General features: G+C 40.2%; 1 protein-coding gene and 1 long non-coding RNA gene across 14 annotated transcripts in view; one reads left to right on the plus strand and one right to left on the minus strand.

Annotated features, from left to right (window-relative positions):
• Epac (Exchange protein directly activated by cAMP) overlaps positions 1-26,855 on the plus strand; it is a 207,958-nt gene that overhangs the window by 117,014 nt on the left and 64,089 nt on the right. For all 13 annotated transcript variants that reach the window (XM_086991409.1, XM_086991410.1, XM_086991408.1 and 10 more), the window contains 5 exons: positions 19,099-19,312; positions 21,098-21,495; positions 21,694-21,840; positions 21,995-22,082; positions 24,989-25,172. In XM_086991409.1, coding sequence (XP_086847535.1) covers positions 19,099-19,312; positions 21,098-21,495; positions 21,694-21,840; positions 21,995-22,082; positions 24,989-25,172 — 1,031 coding nt within the window. The remainder of the gene's footprint in view (positions 1-19,098; positions 19,313-21,097; positions 21,496-21,693; positions 21,841-21,994; positions 22,083-24,988; positions 25,173-26,855) is intronic.
• On the minus strand, positions 24-25,075 carry LOC147755274 (uncharacterized). The gene is made up of 3 exons (XR_015329307.1): positions 24,948-25,075; positions 1,254-1,300; positions 24-391 (listed from the first exon to the last, which is right to left on the minus strand). It is a non-coding gene; the product is annotated as an uncharacterized LOC147755274 (long non-coding RNA).

Consider the following 26,855-nt stretch of genomic DNA (forward strand, 5'->3'; position numbering starts at 1 on the left):
TTATATTACTTGATCAAGTTAGTGATATAATGTCTCGTCTACTGGCTATGAAAGCAAAATGTCTCCCTATACGAAATTTACCATTTTCATTGCATGTCTATGGCACCGTCTACACAACGTAGCATATGTCTGTACGATGCCGCCCAATGCAACTCTTGGTCGTATCTGCCGGCGACCGCAACCCTTTCACGGTGTGACGAAACCATCCTTGCTTACTAGTGAGAGTATGAGCACAAAGACAGCCATATAGTCATACATTGTCGTTATAGCTTGTGAGTAACCAACAGAAGAAGAACAGCATCAATCGGTGAAGAGGCGATTTTTAGCGGGCTGGAAGCTGAATGAAGACTAACTGTATCCCGATTGACGACGAAGGGCGATGGTGATGCGTCTGTACCAAACGAAAGTACAGTCTTTACGGATTTGATTAATTAAAGTGAATTTATTATTATTGCCTGTTCTATAATATCGCTTTAATATACCGGCGATTTTATCTTTTTTTTCGTTGTCTTAATCACATTTATCCGAGGTCCTCATCGATACTTGAGCTACTATAACCTTTATTCGATAACTGATAGGTTAGACACGAGTCACTGAGGGCGTTCGCAGTAAATGCTTAATTTGATGGGCTTTGCATGTTTTTTCGTAGGTGAATGTTCGAAGAGTGGCAGTAGCCGTAGAAACGGCGGCACAGGTTAGGTTTTCTGGCGGGTTCAAACGCACAACCAAATGGAAGTTGTCGTTCACCACACACAACGTTATCCAACAAAAGGCCTAATTCAACTGTCGTATCGCCAACAAAGGACTACGTGTACACAAGCGCGTGTTATCTTTAACTTGCATCTATCATCCCGATAAACATTTGAATCTTCCATGATCTTTCCTAGGCGGATGGTTGATAAAATTTGACAGACATACTGGCCATTAACGTTAGTAGGCACAAATGAGTAAAGAGCAAATTTTCCTTGCTGTCTCCGAAGCATTTTATTTACGGCTGCGTAATGGATAAGATATGTCACATTAATCCGGATTTTAGCATAGAGCGGGTACAGATCACTGAGATTATGGTTTCGAAATCGAAAAAAACAGGAACCAACAACTATGGTGAAGTGGACTACCTAACATAATACGGGCCTACTACTTGTAGCTTGAGACAAATCATTATCTGGTGATAATTTTCATTTCATAGCATTCACTCTTCCAACATACAATCCAATGTTTATTTCTCTAAGCCTCTTTCCTGTGTCGCTTACACTTTGATGAAGAATGATGATTGAAGAAGGATGATAGAAATCCAGATCTGGAAACAAGCACATTTTACTACAATATACCGAATACTGTCTCTAATTCTGTTATTATCCTTATTATTATTACCATTAGCACCACACCTAAAAGGGGATCGCCATCTTCGCCTGGTATTGATGAATGCCAGCGTAATCATGACGACAGTATTAAATACGGCTAACTGACGTTTTTCTTACGTTTCTTACGTTACGTCAGTCGCTTCCTGACGGAAGGAAAGTTATATATGTTTATCTATCTACTATATATTATTATGTCGACATAGGCAGACAATCATGTGCGAATACTTGTCTAAAATTCCTCTTTCAACACGTCGTTTCAGCTTCCTTGTCCTGTAATCTCTCACCGAGACGCTGTTTAACAAATAGGCGTACTATATGCATATGAGTGCATATGGAGAAAACAGCGTAATTTGAAAGGGTAGCATTTGCATATGGCCAGCTAAATATTATTCGGCAGCAACTACCGCTGCTAAGGACTTTGCCAGGACTTCGTGTGCGTTTTCTCCCATGGGAAAGCTCATGACGCATAGTAGCGTTTAACAGGAATGAGTATCTGATGGCGAGCCTTCAGTAGCGGCTACAGCCATAGCGAGCTGGACCCCATTGGTAGCAGCTGGACGAGTGGGTCTGCTACCAACGTTTCTTAGAACGACTATTACGTCTGAAGGTTAATATCGAAGTGGACCAGCATGAAAGGTTTTTCCACCAATTAACCTGCCGTCAGGCCATGGAGCGAATATCTACGTCTGAATAATATAGGGTACTATATTATACGTCTAATATGCTTAACGAATCCCTACATCTATCCTAGACGATTGTATACGTTACGTGATAGTATTATACACTCACAGTGTTGGATAGATAATTTTGTGTTCGCAACGACGTCAACGGCAGGAGTCTGAATTAGTTATCATATAAATGATGTCCCTGTAAGTGTTCAACTCTGGGTGCGTCCATGTATTTTTTTATATACAAATCTATATACATACCCATATAGGCAGACGGGAAAACATTTTAATGGTTGTGACTGGTATCGATAAGTGATACAGGGCAGCGTAAGTAGATGCGCGCCGTAAGTTTCATGTTATTTTTAACAGGACGTCAAATTACAGAACCGGTCCTGTTAAGTCGCGTGTATTTTAGATGTGCTAAACATAAGCGAATTCGATAGATTGAGAGAGTTTATATTTTAAGAGAGCTTATATAGAGAATAATTCATATATAATAATAGCTAGATAATGTTCACTTTTAATTTCTAACTATCCCTTTTTATTTGATACGCGGCTATTTCAAACTACGATATATTCTTTATCCTGTGCACATGTTTAATGCACACATGAATATCTCGGATTATTCCGTTCAATTGCTGGCCTGCTAATTTCGTAATTTTCATGTCCAAGCCTTTCTAAAGGAGCAGTCCGAACGACCGGGAAATGCATTTTCAGTTAAAGCGAGAAATACCCAAGAATCTGGATAAATTAGTCAAAAAAGGAATTGAACCTAAGGAAAAATATAAAGGGATTCGCCTAAATATCAAATAATATAGCACGCTGACCTTCGTTGTGTAGTCGCTTAAGAGCCCGGCACGCTTCCGCAAGTTCAATACGTTTTCTTTGCCGCTTATGAAACCTCAAGCTCATCAGTATTGCAGCTCAAGTAGTATACGAATGAGCAACCACAACCGGACTTCATCGTTGTGTATTTCTATACAAACCGAGCTGCCAAGCGCCTATTATCAGAATCACTATTGTACCTAGAATTTAACCACTTATTAATTCTAACACTGATTTTAGTACATGTTATGCTATTCAGTTCCAGCTGAACTATATTGGTACGCCGTCGAAGATAATGCGCGATACATTTCCACCGCAAGATAATACCATCCCCTCCGGCGTATTATCTCCCCCACTGAGATTGGCACAATCTCGACAACATCAATAATCGAGTGTAAAAAAGAGATCTCTCTTCGCCGTTCGGTGGGTCTCCATCCACCCGCCGAAATCCGACGCCAGACATGGCCACTGCTCTCCTTGGGGGCGTCTTCTCTGTGGCCACTGCTACCGCTAAGACAAGAAACACTTGTTTCTCGACAACGGTTATTTCTATTGACATCAAAACACACAAATAGGAAATACGACAGCCACCAAGCCCCATAACTGCTGCCGTATAGCCAGATCTTATGCCGCCGGACCAAGTAATGGACTAAGGTAAACTTGATGCCATTGCTCAGGTAGAAAAAGATCCCATCGTCATCTGAGCCTGACCATATCCGCTTATGTAATACTCTTTCTATACAATAAACTAAAGGTAGAGCCGGAAAAAAACTGTCGCTTTCTTCCGGCTGCTTCCCCCGGCACTTTCTACATATCTGATTCGACACCGAAGTCGACTAAATAGCTATCATCCGCTTCAAAAAAAATGAAACCTTCCTTTTATCGACAACGAGACAAAAATAACCATTGTAATGTTCCAGTATCTAATGAGTCGTAAATAAATACTCAAATTATATGACGCGGAATAAAAAGTCTGTGTTTCAGGAAATGTACAAGCAATAATTTCTCGTGTACTTGCAGATCCCGATTTGGCTTCTGTTATCTAGAACTTAGATGGAAATGAAAAAGGCTCATCGAAGCTGGGGGCCGTCACGACCGTTTATTCGCCCAGATAACAATGCAGTTCAGTTAAATATCGAACCCCTGAATCTGTGATACGATGGAAGGAGTGCGTTGAATCTGTATCGCCCGATTTGGGCGGCGAAATGGTAGCTAGCTACGCATTAAATAGACTGAATCATGCTTACAGAAACAAACGTGCTTTGTTATGTAAAATTTAAAGGTGAACAAAGTTAAGCCAATTTGGAAGTGAAGTTCGGCCCCGAGAGATCAACGGAGCCATCACAATTCCAGTTAATGGATCGATCTCAGTTGAACGTTTCCGTCAATTGGCCGCGTCTTACCTGAACGCTGTCCCAGATACGGATGCGCTACACCAAATTGATGAAAGACATTGCAGGAACGCATTCTATTTATTAATATACATTCAACCGGTTAACCGAGTGCACCCGACTCCGATTCATCAAGTTCTTCGAATAATTTCCTTACCTAACCTCCCCGCCTTAGCCAACGTGCATATGACCGTCTTTAAGATAAATTGTCTTTTTTTTTTTGAATATTTTAAACTAAATCATCTTCTGTCCGATAGTTAACGTTACGCCGGTTAGTTTAAGGTTACACACAAATGACGATTTTAACTTTCGATAATATTAAGTAAAAATATGACAAGTTGTACGTTTTTCTCTCTGCTCTAACTGAATGGCCATACACATATGGCGAACAAAAATTTGCTAAATATGCTTGAATCCGGAGTATGTGAAAATAAACCCTCTCTAGGAAGTACTAATGTGAGGTTTTTGCCCTTGGACAAGTAAGGAGTATGCAAATAAAAACACAGACAAGAACGTTTAGTCCGCCAATTGCACTTCGTCTGTTTGGCCCGCTGTTCTCAGAATGGCAAAAGTTCAAACGTGCAAATTCGTGGACCTTTTTCCAAGGTAGAATTACTTAGATGTGTTTAAATATCGCTAAGGGGGAAAATAGTTACTTGAAGCCCTGTCCTCATAACCTTTACGATGCTCATTTTGTATACGACAACATAAGTGTCAGATATTCAGCGTGCAGCACCACTTAATCTAAAACACCCTATAAGACAATCAAAAGAATTAGGAATCATTCTATTAGGCCAAATACGTACCGCCGAAAATACGTGAGCCTACGCTTGTTTTCTCTTGGAACAGTTACCGGATCACAGTTTGGCTGTGTTCGTAGAACGAAAAATAGTAGATTTCCTAGAATTAATTTCTTGGGCAGAGCTACCTAATGAACTTAGTTTTTTGACTCGCTTTCAATGGGTTTTTTGACGTCCAACGAATAAAGACCTATGACTGATTGTATTGACGATGCTTGCACATCAGACCGTATTACGTAACTCAGCGCATGGATGATACGCGAACGATACGTAATTGGATGAATGAAATTTTTCGTTAACACAATTGTGTTAATTACTACTGACTATTTTTGCTCAAAATATATATTGAACTTATGCTTATTTATATATTAAATTTTTAGCGTCTTTTTGTGCGTAAAGCTGAGAAACTATAATGGACAGCTCGGGTGTATGCTGCGACATATATTATGCATACTATTCTGTGCTATCTTATCTTCTACGCCGGCCAGATTTTCGAAGGCGAAAAGAAATTGCTTTGGTCCCTCATTGGCAAAAGGTTCGGCTGGTCGAATTTTTACCTCAAAGTTTGTATCTAGTAAAATTTGGACTTCAACTTCACCAGCTGTCGCAGAATCGACAGCTGTGCCGGGTGCGGATCAGCTGAAGTAGGGCGACTGATATTTGCATATTTACTCAAACTGGTAGGTACACTGTAGGGCTCGTTGATTCGAGTGGGAAGATAAATCACCTTTACAAACGAGCTACATCTAGGTAACTAGAGAAAACCTTAAGGAACAAAGCAGGCAGAGATATAACCCCGACGACCGCCACGGCCTCTGACGGACGGAGTGAGTCCATATGTTTTCTGCTACTCTAGCTCGAGATTCTGTAACGCCCTCAGCTCTGTCATCGGAACACCCAGCAACAAATAAATCCTTCGAAAGCTATAGTTGAAGGATTGCAGTAACCATACAACTTCTCTACGCAGTTAACGATCTACGAATGGTGTAAAATGTTTGAACTAAAATAGAAAATTGCATCCACACAGACCCTTTCTTTCCCTGTGTATCTGAGCTGATAAGTGTGAATAGTAGACACAAACTGCGATGAAAACTTGATGACAAAAACCCGACAACGTGATGCGTGCATTCTTAAAAGCATACTCTGGTCCATCTTTCGAAACTAATAAGTTCAGTAAGATAATAGTAACGGAATCTTCTAGCATTTCAATGAACATCCTCTCTTTAATCACCTTGGCTGCTGAGAACCGCGAGCTGTATCCAATCAAACTGCAGTACTCGTTGATAACGACTGCTGAACGAGAATTTTTTCTCGACGCAGCTTTTAACACTGATTAGTGGGGTCGCATCTTTATAACTCGCGTAGTGCTCGTGATGGAATAATAGACCGCCATTAACATGTGAATCTTTGAAGTATTATCTTAGAGGACAGTGGTTTAGCTGGACGTCAATAACGTCTTTTATCGCGGCATATTAAATCTTCGTCTTAGGCGTCGTTTTCGCGGGCACTCCGACGAAATTTGATTGCCGACGTGACGGGTAACTGTGGAGTGCTATTCGTACCAACAAAACGTTTCGCTTTATTTTAAATTCGGGCGCCATGTGCCGAATGTATTCGCGATAATAGTTTCACAGTGAGCCTGTGTTGAACAAAGTCTAGGCACGTCAAGCGGTGGCCAATATTGCGGTGAAGTAACGCCGTTGCAAAGACGCCTGTTTCCCAACATTATGAGTTTGTTCCCGCATAGGAAAGGGCAAATATACAATCGGCAGGCGGCGGATGTAATCCATAATGTAATATACATCTAACTGTCAAATCCCTCTTTGCGGTATATGGGATTTCGTTCCATGCACGATTTAGGTAGTAGGCCCCAAATATGAACCGTATGTAAGGACCTAGTAGATTGAAAGCTCGAAATGGAAACACCGACGCCTCAGGCAATATATGTCAAAGGGGGAACACGGTTAGAATTCCCAAATAGAACTAACCGGTACTCACCGTTCGCTACCGGGAGAAATGGATCTGTACTCTCATTGAGCTTACTATGTATGTTCAGACATGTCGAAATTTTATGCGACGGATCGATTCCACTTTATTTATATCGTTCCAGACTGACTCGTCCATTCTGTGGCTGTTAGGCTGAATCATAGAAATAGTAATTTTAATCTACAAAGAGCTCGTTTGTTTGTTCTGCTGAAAGTACGCTTTGAGGCATGTTTGTTCTTTTAAACGACGCGTGCTTTTCAGTCTTTACCGGGAACCGTATATTACGTCAATCAAAACTTGAGAACCTAATACTATATTTTTAAGCTACTCATCGTCATACTAATTGTGGGCTACACAACTTTCAGAATTAAGTCTATACCGGCTAAAATCTTCCCTTGTCTCCCTATCTGCCAATCTTATTGTTGCTAGTCGTTTGGGATCGACGAGTAACGTCCTTTACTTGATCTTCTTATTACGTGCAAGATAGAGATTGTGCTGTAGAAAAACGGAGTTTAATTCTACTGTAGGTGCTATCTATACGCTCAGTGGGTTTGGTTATTGCCAGCATCGCCTTTTACTCACTATCTATTACCTGCGGTCAGAACCCATCAGACAGGCTGCGACCGTTGTTGCTATGGGTGAAGGTCCACATTTAATTAAAATGCCTTCATTAAAATTAAATGAACACTGAATAGAAGAAATAACGTACTCATATGCGGCGGTATTGGTTGCTTTGAGCATCAATCAACTGATCGAGCATAGTTTGCTCGGACAGCAGACAAGGATTATTTCAAATCTATACCGCGTATTATTTTTCACTCTAAGGAGCACGCGAGGTTTCGGGAGCCTGCCCTCTGGTCGAAACCATGCTTTTCGGTAACATTCTAGAGAAATGCCCCGACTGCTTTGGCACCGTGAGTTTACAACTTCCCAGTTGTTAGGTGAACAAAAAAAAGCAGGCAGCTGTGTGAGGTAACGATTAAGTCCGATCTGTATGGAACAGTGAATCCGTGTTACAAAGTAAAAGCTGGAGGGGATATTTTTAAAACACTATATAAATATATCCAAAGCTCTGAACGTTGCAGAGCCTCTAGCAGATGAGATATTTTGTCATTTCCGTCTAACTAAATAGACACTCATGTTTGAAGAAATTACAAAATTTCGAGAATCAGCTTAACTTACGGTACTGCATATCTTATCGAATAGAAGTCAATGTTCCGAATTTTTCTAATGTGAAATATCATTGTTTATCAAACATCTCCAATGAATATAAATAGACATGGAAAAGTCTGTAAACATAGTCGGAATTTTGAGGTCTCCCCTGTTGAACGAATCGTTGTTATCTGGTCTGCACCCTTTAGAAACGGCAGAAAGCCAAGTAAAGTTGCACATTTGTCTTTAGACTGGTAACGTCAGCTTTGTCTATCATTTACACTAAGCCTCCTAATAACTAGCGAGGATAACAAAAAAACACTCCTTTTTTTATTAATTTGTCTGTTGTTATTTGAACAAAGTTTCTGCAAACATTTAGTTACTAGCACTGAGACGATTATCTAGCGTTATATTTACTTTAAGCTGTAACTTGCTTCCTATGCACCTCGCTATCGTGGGGTGGAATTATACAAAGTTATTGGCTTAGCCTTGGCTACGTGTATGCGGTATGTGATTTCATCTACGAAACACCAGTGATCTGTTCTCAAGGAAAACTGAACTCGGTAGTAAAAGTAATTGAAAAAGCTCGAAAAACTTATACACCCAACGCCAGTGGCCAACCTGAACCATAGTGTGCCAAATCTTTCGGGCTCATGTACACCCCATCTATTAAAATTAAAAAAAAAAAGTATAATAGTTGTTACCTTAAACTCGCGAGGACGTGCCGACAAGGGGTAGAACTTTTTCTCACTAAACATGTAGAACAGTTTTCAGCGGGGCAAAACCAAGGTGATGGAGACGATTTGAAAGAACTTGCTGGAACTAGTAACTTGATGTTCGACAATTCATCGATTTGACGCACGCACTTTGCCCTGTTAGTAGAATCCCGAGTCGGCCACAGGAATAGACATGACGTAGACGTTCCTCTCTAAAACGCGCCACTAGTACACCGCGAACATGAGAATACGGGCTGTTTTCTTAGAGAATATTTTTCTACTTGAAAACACTGTTCTAAAACTTCGGAATACCTGACACACAAGATCTAGCACAGCAATGGAGAAACCAATAATGAATCTAATAGAGAGAAAAATCCCTTACTAAGAAGCAAATATAGTAATTCGTTTTTCTTTTTTACTACATATCTAATACCATGACCTGGAATTGATAGCTTCTAGGACAGTGTCTATCCGTTGATCTATTGTATTGGTCCGACCCGGATACCAGCGTCCCGGACGTCAGCAGACATTAACGCCACGATATCAGCTTAGACGTAATTTTCCTTCTTACGTCTATATATTGCCGTATCATCATTGTTCTACTTTATTCCTTTAACTCTAGTCCAGCCCAACTGGTCGACACCAAAACGTAATTTCAGCTAAATCAATCGCTATTTTTATTAGATAGAGGGTAGTTGACACACGTGCGTTGCCACAGCAACTGTTAATAACAAGTAGGCCGATTATTGTTAAACTAAAAGATGTGCGCGTCATTTTTTGGGGCTGTTGAATAAGTCGCAGATAGATAAGTGCAGAGGGACTTGCACATCTTGTTTTTAAAGCAATAGCAAAAATACCCTGTACGTATAAGAGGATAACTGAAAGCCAACTAAAGATGCCACGTCATTGGAAGCAGCGTGAACCGCTTAGAGAAAGCACAAATTAAATTACGCGAATAGGTTTTTAAATTCAGCTAGGTTATTCGAACGACATATATATATATATATATATATGTACATTCTAAATCGGAAGCTCGGGAAAAAAATTGGTAGCCGAAATCATTCGTGGGCAATGTTTTTGAACCTGTTGTTTTAACAGGCTAACGTAAGCAACAAAAAAAAACAAACCGTATGATGACTTTATACACACAGAACAAATTGAATTCGTTATATAACCATAATACAGTTACTTTGCTATCAGTAGTTTGGCAATGCACGTATGTCAACTACCCTCTATCTCTAACTATTCAATTGTTATCTGTCGACACATCCCTTCGTCTCGGTAATCATTGGTAAAGATCTTTCGAACTAATATATATAAGTAGTAATATTGGCAGTGCAAACACAAGCTGTGAACGGAGCTACCTTACGAAAGAAAATCACTAACTTTGTTTATCATTTGCTCACTATAACAGTCGTACTAGTATATAATTATAGTCAAAAAAAAAACAGGGACGCCCCATAGATTCTTTCTACTATCGTTACTGGTAATTCCTGCGTGTCTCTTCTACTGCACAATAGCGTCGCTATAGCAAAATCGAACGAATCGTTCCCTTAGAGATTTCGCTTTGTTGTCATGGTATCGGTCAGTGGCGGCGAAATATCGCTCAGCGTACGTACGTTTCCTAGTGACCACGTGCCATTCAGGTTTCAACGAATCTTGGTTATTCTAGTAACCTTCGCTACCACTGTATCTGCCTTCATGGACAACGTCATTGAAACGAAAAATTCTGAATATGAGCGCTGCGAACTGACCCTTTTGTACGAAATCATGAACGTTACTTCAGTAGATATTAAAAGAACTAATGGAGCATGCATAGACTCGCAGAGTGTATGTAAGAAGAGCGTAGGGTCAGCAGACTTCAAATGTATTCATCTGTCCAGTAGTTGTGATCTGGCTACGTTTCATTTACTAAAATTTCCATTTTTCTGCTCGTCGACGTGAGGTATCAAGAAAGAAAGAAACAGAACAGATAATGGAAAAAATGGTCCTAAGTTTAGATCAAAGGAAAACCAAGACTATAAAGTTATCAGAGATGATTTGAGTGTATGGTTCAGGGCCGTTAGGAGTAATAATAACCATTGTCTAGATTTTGATTTGTGCCTTTTTGTGGATCGTTCACCTTTATATAACCTACAAATACCCAGGAATATTGCAGGAAGCACCTCGAATATTGACTTAAGGGACCGTCTAAGTCTAGCCCAGACTTAGGTAAGTCTACACATTCCGAACTAATGGATATCGAAAACATCCTACACGCAACGAGGATGATTAAATCTGTAAATATGTCGCCACAGCAATTCACTTTACTTTGGGGTTTTTTCTTAAAAATCCGCCTTGGGCTTTAGCAGTCGTGTTTTTCGAACAACTATTATAGATGCATCGAATATTGGGCTTTATTTGATTCTTATGTTAAATGCGCTATTTTATTGATCAGTTCTTCCTTTCTTCCCATGTTAGATTGGAATGCAATACGCTAGCTAGCAATATGTTTCTGCCCTAGAAAGCGTAATGGTTTGAAGTAGCACGTGGTAATCATCAACACGTAACAACGTGACGCGGATGCTGTAGGATTCTTTTTATGAAGATTCAGGGGACACGGAATATAGTGGCAAGTAGCTCCACAATCGTTACTAGCATGTACTTACAATAAGGCCACGCTCTCTGCGTTCGCTTTGCATCATAGTCTCCGTCAAAGCAATATTCCTATCCCCAGGAGCCGATAAAGAAGAAGAAGATTTAACAGGAATTATCTTGTCTGCTGATAGTCGACACAGAGAGTGTGAAAAAAGCGTTTGAGTGTCGTGTTTACGTCTCTGAGTGTCATATAGTCGAAAGGGTTGCTTCTAGAATCGCAGTACGAGATAGGACAAAGCCAATAACCTGATACATTAGGAAACCAAGTTAAAATTCGAGAAGACAATATTATCCAGAACAAACACACGATATTCTGACGAGAGAGGCGCGGAACGCCACTTCGAGCGCAATTTTTATATCTCCTTCGATTGAACACGACTGCAACAAACCGGCCCTCTATTTTGGAAGCTAGCGACGAACCCAATCGTCAGAGCGGCTGTGTTCTTGTATTGCCGCTTTTAGCAACATTAAACAACCAAAATCAATTAGCGGGAAAATTACCCACTTACCAAACCGAATCTGTTTAAAGTTACGCTGCCCAATGGCGTGCGAGTAGTTTTCGAGGCGGACACTCCATACAATGTCAACATCTGTCATCTGGATAAAGATGATAGCTATAATTTAATAGCATCCTGACTAAACGATACGTTACTATAGGATTTCTACTAAGATAATACGGGCCTATTAATTAGGACTTTTCACAAGCAACTGATCTGTAAAACAAATATTTGACGTCTGTCCTTACCAATTACAGAATTATCAAATAATATTTAAATGAACAAATTGCGAATTGGAAAAAAATATAGTGGAATATAGAAAGAACTTTATTTAATACGTTCGCTGCTTACCCACAGAACTGTCGTATACAGTAGGGTGTGTCTGTGTGATGTCTCTATCCGTTTAAATTCATTAAGACAATCTTCAACGATATATACGATTGTATGGTATATACAAAGGGTAGGCAACGTATCGCATTACACTGTTTGGTACCGATGCATATGCCCATAACATCTTCTCCGTCGACGTTTTCGCTGCTGGACGAAAACAGAACTCAAGCTAACGCTTCATAGTCGTCATTGGACGTTCTTCACTAAGCAACGGAGCCGCGCCGTACGCAGATATGTATATGCGGCTTTTTAGCCAGTACATGAAGAGCACGCAGTAACTTTTCGTTTTCGGCCTTCCTTTTTGCTTTTCCATTATCGGTATTTGGCCGATCTTTGGCCGGTCCGAGTCTTATCCCATAACTTTCGTGCTTGTCGGGTACAACGCGTATCGGCTTATTCAGAGGCCCGAGTTGAATTTTCGCTGACTAATTCTCTCTTTCTCTCTCTCTCTCTCTCTCTCTCTCTCTTTAACTGGCGACGAAGAACGTCTAAGACGACAGCTCATTGTACTTGTCCTGCCCACGTCCGATTGATAGGGCATGGTGGTCACACGAAGACGAAGAAATACGCATATCAGATGATACTAAGCATGCAAATGAAAAATTATCATGATATCAGTTCTAAGCAGAGGTGCTTACGGCGGACGAGAATAGTTTTTGCTAGGACAACTAAATAAAAAAGCTGACAACAATATAACCGTAAACCAGTCATGTTGTGATAACTGCACGACTGGTCCGTATTTTCGGACGACGAGTGGTCACTTGATGGAGATGTTTTGAATTAAATATCTCTGAATGAGACACTTATCATGGTTACTTTTTAGGGAATCACACCGAGATTTCGTTATAATGTGCTATGGGGAACTTATTTTGTGTTTCCCTTTTGGAAAACCACACTGGAAGTAACCCTCTTTGTAGCATCACAGTGTGGAACTGCGTAATGTTTACTAATTTTTTTTTTGTTTCACTGAAATTAAAGTAAACTTAACAACTTAAAGCGAAACCTTTCTCTTAGTTCAGAAAATAGCCTGCAACTTCAAATGCAGTTTAGTTTGTGCCGGGGAAAGACCCGATTCTTTCGACCGCATTCAAGCGGGTAGAACCGGCCAGATAGGGATATTTATTTAAACTCTCTAAGGTATTCTAGTGTTCTGAAATTTTCTATAGACACTGCTACCACCTCCAAGCGGAGTTGAGTATCTGCAGGCATGATTTTCGACAATATATTTTCTGTTTACATTCAGTTGTCTGCTTTTGTTTACGATCAAACCACCTTTCCGACAATCAGCGCCACACGTGATTCTACTGTTCGTGTGAATACATTTTTCAACGTTGGACGAAAGCAATTTTTTTGCTAAATCACACGGATCTTGGTGCCATATCGTGCTTTTACTGTTCTGCGTAGAAGCCAAGACACCCCTTCGAAGTACTAGCTTCAGAAGGCGCAAAAATCGTTGCATACGTAACCTTTTTATTTCGCCGAAGGCCATAGATTCCAATATCTTGCATCGTCGTGCATACGACGTTTATTAGCATATTGCATTTCTGCGCAAGGTTATAAAAAAGGAAAAAAAAAGTTATTTCGATGTAAACAATAGAAAACTTCTAATTATTCAGTGAAAGCATCGTCGAATATAATAGATTTATCGAAAAACTTAGCCACTGCTTGCCGTGCTAACAAACGGACACAGTTTAAGTTGAATGCCTGCACCTTATAAAAGGACTGAACGAGGCTTAGGTTGCAGTGCATTCGTGTACAGTGTTTAGTCAGGACCTCATTTATTACAAATGGCTGACATGGAAACAAAGGCAAAAGTAGTAACATATAGTGTAATTAATACGTCATAACGACCGCGGTTCAAAAGGGATTTGAGAAAAAAACAGCATTCTTTGTCTGCACTAACGCTTTAGCTTATCGAATCTCTTTTGAGAACGTTGTTGTTTATTTCAGATGGTAAATACATAACCCTTGAGTAGCACCGTCCGTTATACTTCTCTAGTGTGTAGTTCTAGAAGCTAGAGTAAAATCATCTTAATCAACAAATCGAACTGTACCCTGATCTAAGTAGACAACCGGTTTGCTGCGATGCTGATCTAGTTCGAAACCTACTTGAACTTGAAATCAGAATTCATTTTTATCGGAAACAATAAATTAACAACTTCACCTCTTTGAAGAGTTCCGAAGCGATCCTAGGGAAGAAATAGACCAAGGTCCACCCTAAATTGCATGTTCTGCATTGAAATTAGTTTCAAAAAGCCAAGCTAAATTTAACGACATGCGAAACAAGTGTTTAGGTATGATTCGATGAGGAGGGTACTTTTTTCTCTCCCTCCCTTTCTTTAAAGTAGGACATTTAGAAAGGATGTGTGGTCCGGCAAATACGCAGGTAACGTATTGACTGCAATGTAGCATCTCCCAGTTAATGCTGCGCCTTGTTAGGGGAACGTATCAAAATGCTGATTTCGAAAGGCGAATACTGATTTCCTCTTAATTTTTTCATTCTTTTTGATGGCCTATTGGCAAAGTGTATTTTTTTCTAGAGCGGCCAGACATGTCGTTACTTAATAAGCAGCGTTGTTACGATACAAGCCGAATACGCAGGGGAGAGGAAGGTCTTTATGTGTGCGCGTGTGCGTCTGTGTGATATTGAGTGGGTAGTCGCGCAGCGTTTCTAAGCGGCTCAGACACGGTATTGGTGAAGCAATGAATAAGCAGCAAAGGACGATTCGTTGTGCATCCAATAGGTTTATTATAATCCTTCTATTAATAGGACTTGATGCTATTAGACACCAATCCCCAGATAAAAAATTTATAAGTCCTATAGGACCGGGTTGATCGCTCTTATCCAATTTTTATACTTATATCTACCGGGTGGAACACAACATCTGGAATCCTAATATGACATCTCTTAAAGTACTAGGAGATATGTAAATTATTGCGATAAGAAGAGGACTTGACCGTAATAGGAGTATATTCATATACTTACACGATAAGCGTAATTAAACGAAGAAACCACAATAATATTAAAAGCATACGTTTTATATATAAGTAACTACAGTAGTCATCATTGTAGCTATTTCATTTCTAACATAAACATGTCCTATTATAGACGTATAGAAATGGCGTTAAGTTAAAAAAATGTTGCGTACTTAAATTCGCCATTATATTGTAAAATAAAGGCTCTCCAACTCCTAAAATACGAAACTGTTCAAAAATTGTTCTCCATGTATACACTGAATGTACCTATACATTATCATACATACTTGGACTATGTCTGTTAGATAATAAAATCCGCGGAGGTAACCGCATCACGCCTTCTTACTACTGATGCTAACGAATAACGGATACGGAAATACTAGCAAATGGCAGAATATTCTTGCCCTTTGTTTTTTTCCTATCAGCAGCAAGTACCGCGTAAGAGTAACGGGTAATCATTACGCTATTTGTCATTTTATGTTAACCGGTAGTTGATAGTTATATGATAACGCAGCGTGAGCCACAGGGCGTTTAATCAACCAGAGTGAAATTCTGGTTAAAAAAAAATAGAAGTCTTTTTCTAAAGAAACGATTTGATCAATGGTAACTAACTTGATTTCTAATAAAATGACAAGTTTGTACTGGAAGACACATGCACAGCTGGTCACTGTAACAACTCCAGCCCCAGTTATACTATTATTGTAATGGCTTTATGCGTTAGCCAGAAGCTAAGTTCATAAGCGAATCCATAGTAAGGATAGAGTTATTGTGTATGAAGTTATAGACTAGTTCGAAAGTCCTTGACCAATATTCATTAGTACTGCCCTGTCAACCGTGTAACTATTTCCCACCTCCGAAAACTTAACAAAATCTGGATGAGTTCTAAAAGGAAACGACAGTTAGTCGGAGCATGCTTCCGCCTGTTTGTGGCGTCATCTCTTCCTGTTCTACAGGACAGCATCCGTGACCCGGGAAATAAGCTTTTTTGAAGAAAAAAAATGTAATAAAAGTAGCAGCGCACTTTTGTAAGGACGCAACTCACAAAATAAGCAATCATACGATCAACAGCAAAAACAAAAGAAGAAACACTCTATTGCCTAGAAGAAAATGACGGTGTCGTTCTAAACTACAGGAAAGGCCGCGTACGAGCCTAGCACTAGCGTAGGAAAAGAAAGTAAAATACTGTAAATTCAACGAACCGCGACTAATGCCATTGCGCATTATCGTTCAGCTTTAGAAAAGCGATAAATATCCTACCATTATATGCATATAGTCATGGTTGCATATATATCCGTTGAGTGTTCTTCGCGGGAACACATAAATCGCAGTAGAAGACGGCGTCTTGTATTGGGCACCCGTATTTTGCCATTATCCAGTTGAAATACATTTGTTTACTCTAAGTAATTAAGGCTTTCGATGATCAAAGTTTACGGCGGTAAAAATAAGCCGATTGCGTTTAACCTAACAATCTGGAAATGTTCATAATATAATACTAGAAAAGAAGGGACACGTAATGGTTTTTCGTGCAGATGACTGCGGGAAGCAGGTCGAGACTGATCGACGCGTTCTTCTAAAATCTAATTATGAAGTTGCGTGTGTATCTTTATCTATGTACATACATATGCACACACTATATAAATGTAATATTTCTGGACAGATTACCTAAATAGCAAAGTTTGAAGTTGAACTAAATAAACTTATTAATATTTGTGTTCACACTGCGGGGTATCAAAATTTCAGCTTAAAATTGCCACTTGTTGTAGTAGTTCATGGGGTTGACTATAATGTCGGAGGAAAAAAGTCGTTGTATCGGCTCATGATTTTCGCTGCGCTACACGTATTGGCTTCATATAGTTGTTATGGCTACGGCTTTGTTTACGATACGCCTATTATTTTTTGATCAGTGTCACCATGAGCAGGTGGGGTAGCTCCAATGCGGATAAGTGTAGCCTGGGGTAACCTTTTATGGCCGTCTATCTGTCTTGGCGCAATCAGCACCGAAACAATCCATTAAACAGACATTCAAAATTTCAATGTGTCATATAGGTTCGAAGTAGAATTTAAGATGTATACACACATTTACATGCATGCCTGTTACACGATCTCGGCAACTGGACTCCGCTTATCGTGAAACAGTCGTTATTACCTCTATCTGAATCGTACTTGGTTAATGCTGCATCGCTGAGTGGCATTTACCTTTCGTTCAATGACTATCATGGCTTATGTTCTTTACTCTAGTTATTTATTTATCATTCTTGCTTGATAATACTTATTAAGAAGATCTAAACCGGACTGCCGACTGAACAAAGGGTTTGTCCAGTTGATCGGCTCTGAGTTCATGGATGCCTCGTTCTTACAAATCTATTTCTGTTGTTTTAGGGAGCGATTTTTCCTTTGTTTCTGAAAAAAAAATAACTCACTGTGGAAGTTTCAAAAAATATACGTCCTACTTGTTGTAACGGCCCTTTTGTCGTAAGTCGGTGTTCACATCACAGGTTAAAACCGTAAAGATACACAACGAAAGAGCTTGATGTAGTACTACGCAGCGTAATAATCTCCACCTAAAAGCTGGCCAAAAATAAATGTTGAATAAATGATTCCTATTTTACAGAATGAACAAGTAGTAGCCTACGTATAAAGCGAAACGCTTAGTAAATTTGTTAATGTTTATTCGTAAAGATATCACAGAAAACCAATTAGAAAAAGACGTCGGTGTCAGCATATGCTGGAAGAACAAATGAGCAGCCATACAATTCCCCCTGGTAACACTACTACTGGCATACTAAAGCGGAAATATTTTTAAATGAAATGAAAAAATATAGTAGATTGTTTTGTATCACTGCATTCTAATTCATTTAGTCACATGCCTAGTTAAACATGGCCCGTAAAAGCGTGTAAAAATTTTATCAGCTGACCAGCTAGAGATTAATGTAATTACGGCTTATCACCAGCGGGCTATCAAGGTAGATACGGCTAGAGTTATTATTAGTTGAAATTTCGATTAGTTATCAGTGCGCTGTGGCAACGACATGACATGGGCGGCAAGGTGGCAATATTTCTAAAACTATAGCGAATACACATTTAAAAGGGGCGTAGCATGTGTCGATTTATATAGGCTTACCGTTATATGCCGGCCCACAGAAAAAGCATCAGCGCTTATCAGCCCGCTTAGATTGTACGATTGTACTTGCTATATGTGAGAATATAAGGATACTTACTTATGACAAGAGTCTGCTAGCTGCTCAACAATTTTAAGGCCAATGAGGTATCTAACCTATGACAGGACAACGATATCTCTGCTGCGATACCACACAACGATTATCTGTTTATAACTACCTACGCAACAGTTATTATCATGGCAAATTGTTATTCAGAAAACAACAAAAAAAAACATTTAGACGTTTTTTCCATAGGCAAGTCAACTTAATACTACAGAAAAGAATTAATTGATTGCGGACAGTGAATAACTTATAGGAAAAGCGAGATAGAGTTTGGCAACAAAGTTTTGAATATATCCGGCCGCAAATAGATGAAAAGGACCATGATCACATATGCATAATAATAGCATTATGTTCGTTGTGTTAAAGGTCGATTTTTTAGACTCATTAGATTTTGTCTTTGGCCTATCATAAACCGCTGCTAAAATTTAATTATTCCTTAATAACTGGTCGATTGTTCTGCTTGCTCAATTTTCAGCGAAATGGTCACCTGATGGAGGATATTGTGTCACCCCTTAGCACGCTAAGGGGCATCACCCAGCACCACATCGGGCAGGGCCTTGCTAGCCATCAAGGGCACCCAGGCCATCCGAGACAAACGACACAGCTACTAATGAATCAGTCTGCCAGGCCGCCCCTTTCTGGTCTGGGCAGTCTTCAACCCGATTATATAAACAGCTCTAACCAGCCAGGTAGGTTCTTTATCTACAATACTGCACCCATAGCACGTTCGAATTAAAGAAAAAAAAATATATATATACACCGGAGATCGGCAAATTCGATCGCTGCGGTACCAAGATGCATGGAAGGCTGCTGTACTGGAGAACTATTCCTTACGATAGACAACTATGCCACCTTTTTATTGATCGAATAGATTTCAATAAACGCAATCAATGGAGTTACTAAAATCGCCGGTGGTTTGTGCCCGCATAAATTATATTTACGCGGGCGTTACATTAGTATATATATTATGTTATTATTGTGTATACATAATATTATTATTATTATATTTTACGAAGTTTTAATGAAGCGTTATTATTAGTCTCATTAGAAGTTTCCGCACGTTTGTCGTACTTGCCATAAAAGGGGAAAGCAATCGGAGGAAACCTAGTATAGGAAATTATAGTTGGTTAGCCTTGAAATTTTCTTGTAATGCTGATTTCAGCTCAAGTCCAAATCAGAAACGGTCGCGTGTAAGAGATTACATTAGCTACATATAGATTTCTCTGACTCTTAAGCCAAGAGGCTGACGAAATCGAGGAGTTGTCGCTTCAACTTTCGTTAACGTAAATGCTATAAAAGAATTCTGTGAAAGTGAATTTAGATTTTTCATACGGACAAATCAATAAGATATTATTCCTATTGCACATGTCACGCAGTAAGAGTTTTCCGTGCTTAAAATTTAAAAATTCGTAGTCATGTTGGCCTAAGATTAGCTCAGCCGTTTTGAACACCTTGCGGGATTGCGTACTCTAGTCCACTTTCTCCGTTTTTTATATTTATTCATTAAGTCCAAATTACCTTAAGGCATTTCACTTTCACCGTAATAAAATAGCAGTAAACTATACTTTGTTTATTGTTGTGTTTCGCTCTATTTAGGCACTGATTTCAAATAGTTCTAATCATGTCCTTACTTGATATCGACCTTCATTTTATTCCTATCGACTATCGACGATAGACGAAGAACTATCGACGTTATATCAATAACCGTCAAACCCATAGTCTAAACATATGGGCATTCACTGGTTCATCCACCGGACGCGTTACAAGTTCTAGGTAAATTCTATCTACATGCAAAACAAATACTACAGAGATACATAGATATTATGCAAACAACAGTTTACTGCCACTTGCGTTTACAGCTTTTAGGAACCATGTTCTACGCTAATCCTGCCTTAGACTGGGTTTACCTCCATTCCTATGCATACTCGCATTAAGTCGCATTAGAGTAAGATCCACTAGAGCTATAATACCTAAAAAGTACCAGGGGCACTTTATAAAAGCGCTAGTTTCGAACCGCGTCTAGAGACAACCAAGTCTGTCTACAATAGCTTAAAACGGGTAGGCAGATGTTTGACAAAACAAAGATAGTGGCAGAAGGTGCTTAGCAATATGGACACCATATAGAAGAAGGATCCCACAGGTCAACGGTTTTGGGAGGAACACACGTACTGTGGGTAAGAATTTTAGCTATAAACCACAAAACCATAGTCTGAGCACGTCCTTAGATTTGGTTTTTTCTAATGGTGGATTATAATACGGCTATGAAGTACTGCTACCTAAAATATCTAAGGTCGCTGATCATTTCTGAAAGCTTCAGGTAGAACTAATTATTGTGAAAACAAACAGTGGTTCTTCAACTGCTCGCTATTTCTATCTCAAACAGAGCTACGTATGATCTGTTAGATTTATTTATTAGATTATCTGTTATTTTTTACCAACGCTTTTCTCCTATATGTTACTCGTGCATTTTACAGAGCCCTTTCGTCGCGCGTCGACGAATTCGGTTCGGCTTCCGGGCGAACAGTTTCAATTAAACAGCAATGTCGGCGCGCAACAGCCGACTTTAGGTCAACAACAGGCGCAGGACACGGGATCTGGAGAACTTCAGCAGGCTAACCCACAACACTCCCAGGTGGTGACAAGTGGCAGCACCCCCGCAGCGACATCTTTCTACCATCCCAACGGAAAGGGCCCGCCACAACAAAGCCAGCAACAACAACAACAACAACAACAACTTCAACCCGTGGCACGACAGCAGCAGGAGCGACAAACACAACAACTAAATAATGCTCAGCAAATAATGCAACAACACCTGCAGCAATCTCAGCAGCTTCAGTCTCAACAAATTCAGCAGACACCGCAACAGCAACACGTACGTAATCGTGGGGTACCGCACCTTATTGTTCAATAGAAACCCCACACTAGCTTTAAGCATTATGCACATCAACTTTGTATCGTCTGTACCCGTTAAAACTTACCCCCCCCCCCCCCCCCCAACCCGCAATTGGGCTTGACGAAGGAACAACGTTTTCCTTGTCCTTCTGTTTTCGTCTGCACGTGAAACGTTCAGCCGGTTATTGTTACACGAGCCTCGTGGGTGCTTCGAACTGTACTACTGTTCCAGGCGCCACAATTATTAAGGGATTGTCGAGTGAATCAGAATCGAGCGTTCCGAAGGTGTATGGTCGGCACCGAAATGGTCGACTGGCTATTGCACGTAAGCTATTGCAATCACACGAGTCAAATATAATTAGTATGAAAAACTATAGCTACCTAATCGATTATAGTAATAGATTATACCTACTTGTAATTATCACAGCTCATTTATTAGGTAAATGTAGTTGCAATTTTGCTAAGAGCTACGATTTCAGATGGGATCTACACATGTGCGACTCTCATCACGAGCTCAGGCTGCAGGAATGTGGCAGGTTCTTCTAGAAGAAGGATGCATCAACCATGGTGAGAACCGTGCGTGAAGACTATTATATTCATATTATCTGTCTATAAACCTTTGCGGATTATTGTAAGTATACAACCAATTCATATTGCCTTACACTATGTCACGTGACATCGTACGCTTCGTATCACTGCGGAGGCGATTTGTGCTACAAACCCAATTCTTTATGAAACAAAAAAAGGATAAATGCATATACAACTCCACAAAGCATAACGGACGCATGTATTGTATCGGCAGTACCTTCGCGTAGAAGCAGGAAGTTACTGGGCACTGCCGTGCGGTTCGCAAACAATGGACGCCCACCGAATCTGCGAACCTTTTCATATTCGTAAAATAAGGCCAAGAAAAAGATAAAACCAAGTCAAGTTATATATAAGTTAGATAAGCAAGTATAAGCTAGCCAGAGATAAGCGCGCGCAATTCTGTGGCAACTGTAGTAGTCATGCATTTGGGCAGTAAACGCGGTCCAGCTGTTGGAGATGCAGCAGTCCCGTTGTAAGGTTGAATGCAACGCGAAATTGTTGCAGATTTCTATGAATATTCCACAACATGTCGCCGGCCACGTCGACTTCAACAGAACGAAACAGGTTCAACGTGACTTTCTTCTTGATCCTCAAACAGAGGTTGGCGCCCTTTAAAAGGCGGTTTCAGAAAACTACATTACGAAAATAGGACAGCACCGTACCTAGCATAGTTGACAGTGTGAGAACGAAGCCAAAGGATATCAGATATACCTACATAAATAGTAACTAGCTTATACAACAGGCTACATCACTACCCTCAGCATCAAATGTACATATATGTATAGGCTATTGCTATCAATGACTGCAATCGGCATGTAGCATTCTCTTGTGTTATAATTGCGCGGTTCATGAAACTTTAACCAGCCATAATTGACGATTCCGATCATCAACAGGCAGAAAGTATTAGATGACGGACGAATGAACATGCCCACGTTCTCCCTAAAACTAATCAAGCACACAATGTTTTGTCGTTAGTACGGTTCTTCAAAAGAAAGAAGCTTGAAGACAAAATCAAGTCGCATTATCTAGTTCCGCAATCTCTGAACATGCTAATTTCGGCCGCGATTATGCTAGAAACGGCAATGCCGGTGAGTCAGCTTCGCTTGCCATTCTCCAATGAAGCTTCTGCTGTACAGCCCGTCCGGCTAGCTATGCGACATGCTGTTAGTAGCTACGCAACTTTACGTGGGAAAAGGTCGCATATCTCCGCTCTTTTGGAGCGTGCTTCATTGGGCATGTCGAACTGGGCATCTAGTGTGGCGCCGGTCACACGCTTACTAGGCCGGACTGGGAGTGGGCGTAAGCGACGAGCTTACCGAACAGCTAAGCGAAGTTTATAAGCACGCCGTCCGAACACCGACATATGTGCGACCAGGTTCGTTTATTATTGCTGTTACGAAGGTTGTAAAAAAAGGCACTGGATGTGTAGGCAGTTAGACGTGACGCGCACGGCCTCTTCTCTAAACAGGCAAACGATTCGAAGGCTAAGCTCCGATATCGTCTTCAAATGAAGGGGGTGGATACAAGCTGGGGAATACAGGTATCGAACGCTTTTTTCATTCTGAGAATTTTGTGTACAGTGAAAACTGACCCGTATCACAAAAACTACCCAGGTCTATTGATATTTTATTAGTTATAAACCAATTTTTACAAAAGCATTAAAGCATTCTTCGTATTTTACGACTTAGCTCAAAAATTCTATGTCCTCTCCGTTTTTGAACAATTACGTAAACAAGACAATTATCTTAAGGCTCCAAGAGATATATTCAGTGGCAGTTTACTAGACATTAAAACCCTATTAGCCAAATTCGCTATAGCGTGAGCCACGTGGTTAGATTCCCCAGTCCCCAGGCGTAGAGTTGTAATATAATCTTCTGTCGTTACTCCTTAACCAAGCAATTACAAAACTAAACGAGAACTTACGTTTTTTTGTGTCTCAAGTAAAATTTATCGCTTTGAATCACTAGCGTATTCGCTCAATGTTTAAAACGATGAGTGTTAAATTGAATGTTAAGCACATCCCACTAGGTTTTAATTTTCGGGCTAAGCCTTCCTGTACATCTACGTAGAAGAGACTTCGTGCTAATATATCTCAGCAAATGGCAAATCATAAAAAACCAAGCATACAAACATATTGTTTTTCTTTTCTTTCGATATATATACCCTCCGCCCCCCCTCCAGATCCGGCATTAAGATCCTATAACCTTTCCATTACGCTAGTAGATTTCCCTGAAGAGTTACCTAACTTTTGTCTCTTCGACTTGCCATGATGTCTTTATCTTCTTGACAAGTCAATAAGACTCATTCAGCAGAAATAGCGACTGTTTCAAATAAGCCAGAGTTGGGTCGGTGTTGCCTGACCGTCCTTTGGGTTGCTTGGATCCGATCAACGAAGATGTGGCATGGCTTGTTTAATGTACTGAGTTCCTGTCAGTCTTCGTAGTCATTGGCGTCTTATATTCCCACACACTACGCTCATGATCTATTGTTTAATTAATAGCTAAATAGAATGATCACCTTCCTGTTTCCAGAGGCTCTTACCATAACATCGAACGCCATGTACTTTATCTGCTCATATTGCTATTTAATTGTGTTTGGAGAGAACTGGTTGTCAGAATGCGGCTTTATCTGACATGCATCCTCAAAGATCCCTGTCATGGCTAACGAAACTGAATTACAGGCAACTTAAATAGCTGTGTCTTTTTACATATGCAGTATTAATTAAGGGCAGCACTAATGACTTGGTGCCATTGAAGTGGTAACACTTAGCCAAAACACTGCACAAGGTGTACGTTGATTTGAGCTAGAACTCAATAAACAATCATCAGTGAGTTTCTCGCTTACGTTTGTTCGTGTGTGTCTGTTTCGCGCAACGACGTTTTTAGTGACCGGAGAGCGTCAGTTCGAAGACAAGTATCTGTTCTACCGATTTCGCGAGGACGACACAACCCACCCCTGGTTACCGACCTCTGAAGAGCGCAATCAGGCGGAGTGCGAGCTCCAGGAATGCCTCGTGCTACTGATGCAGCTCGCCCCGGACGCCAATCTGCGTATGATACTCAGAAAGCCGTACGTATAACATTAGAGAGTACATACATATTAACCGTCAATTATCGAACTCACCGATCATTGATCAGAATACGATGCGTACACTTATTTGATCGTGTTTATTTAGATGTAGTTTAGTTTAATGAGCGGGAACTTTTTCAGCTCTAATAAATGAATTTTGTGTTAGAACTAAATACAGCGGCGGCAGAAACTACATAGGCACTTAACTGTGCGTAGAAATGCATATATATAAAACTGTGGGTGTGCAACGTTTCCGTAGAAACTAACGAGCGCAAAATGCTTTTGATCGCATTTTATCCTAGATGAATCAATAGACTGAGAGTTGGTTAGCGATAGTGAAAAGTAGACAGATCAAAAACTGAAATAGCAATTTTTTTATAATCAATAAGCTTCAGTTTATTTCTATGCTTACGCGAGGAGTTCAGGTGGCGCCACCTTCTGTAGCGGGCGAGCCTCCGTAATGTCCACCTGGCGAGTACGGCTGTGCTAACACGATTGCCTTTGCCACCATATCTTCCACGTCAGTTCACTTGACGGCCGCGGACGTAGACGTCTATTAATCATATAATATACATAGTGCAAGGCGAAGCATGTATGATATAATTGCAATTAGTCTTCGAAATTGTTTCATGAAAAAATTTTAAATTTGTCATCATTCTTATCAAGTGTTGAGCAACTCTTTTCTCGGAACTAGTTTCGTTTGCTGTCGTAGTAAAATTTTCTAGTAATATTTTCCCGTAATGGTCTGCATTTTAGTTCAGGTTGCGACCCTGCTGTAGAGATTAAGTTGAAGTTAGGTTCTATCATAGATAATAGACTCGTTTGTTGACGCGAACAAAAGGTCTACCTCAGATTCTAATTGTGAAGTTGTATGGCGAGCGCCTAGCGGCTGCTCCGAACAAATCTTGCGCGTTTCATTCATCATTTCCAGCCATCGAAGCAAAAAAGCCAATAACATTTCTGACAGGATTTCCGAGTCCAACTGAAACGCCTGTGCGTATCGCAAGAGCTGATATATGCGCGTGTAGGCACAATTGGCGCTTGACTGGAAATAGACATTCAAACTCAAGTGATTCTATCTTTTTTGAACTCTGCCGAGCGTCATCAGCTACAGCTTTAACGGTTCTGGTCGAGATGGCATGAGTGCCAGCATGCTTGAAAAGTGACGCATCCCTGACGCCAGTCCTCAGAGTTGCTATTGCTTCACAGTTTGTCAGATTTTTCAGCGTCACACATACACCCTCGGCATATTGCCAGCAGTCTACGTCATTTTTGAGAACAAGGTGCCACTTTATCGATAAGAGGACTCAAAGTAACCCCCAGAGCAGTATGAAATTACTTCACTCTAACCGACAAGTAGAAATAAATTTGGACACGTAAATTGAACTCTGTCTTATAGGCATGGACACCTCTTGCAACGTCAAACTAATATAACCATAAACCTCTAAAAGCGGATTGTAGCCACAGTCGTAACTCTTTGTGCTATATCATAAATAGAACTAGACAATAAAATTCAATATTACGCTTAGGCGTGAGTTTAGAAGAGGTATTGACGAAAGGTTGAATCAAACGGATCAGACCCTTCATGTCTGTAGGCTGACTCGTTTGCCGTTCGGTGAAATCGATGTCGCCGAAAAAATCCTGAATCCAACATTTATCATATCAGGATATAAAATAATGCCC

This window comes from Varroa destructor, unplaced genomic scaffold, assembly GCF_002443255.2.
Source record: "Varroa destructor unplaced genomic scaffold, Vdes_3.0 BEIS01000005.1, whole genome shotgun sequence".
Classification (NCBI taxonomy): Eukaryota; Metazoa; Arthropoda; class Arachnida; order Mesostigmata; family Varroidae; genus Varroa; species Varroa destructor.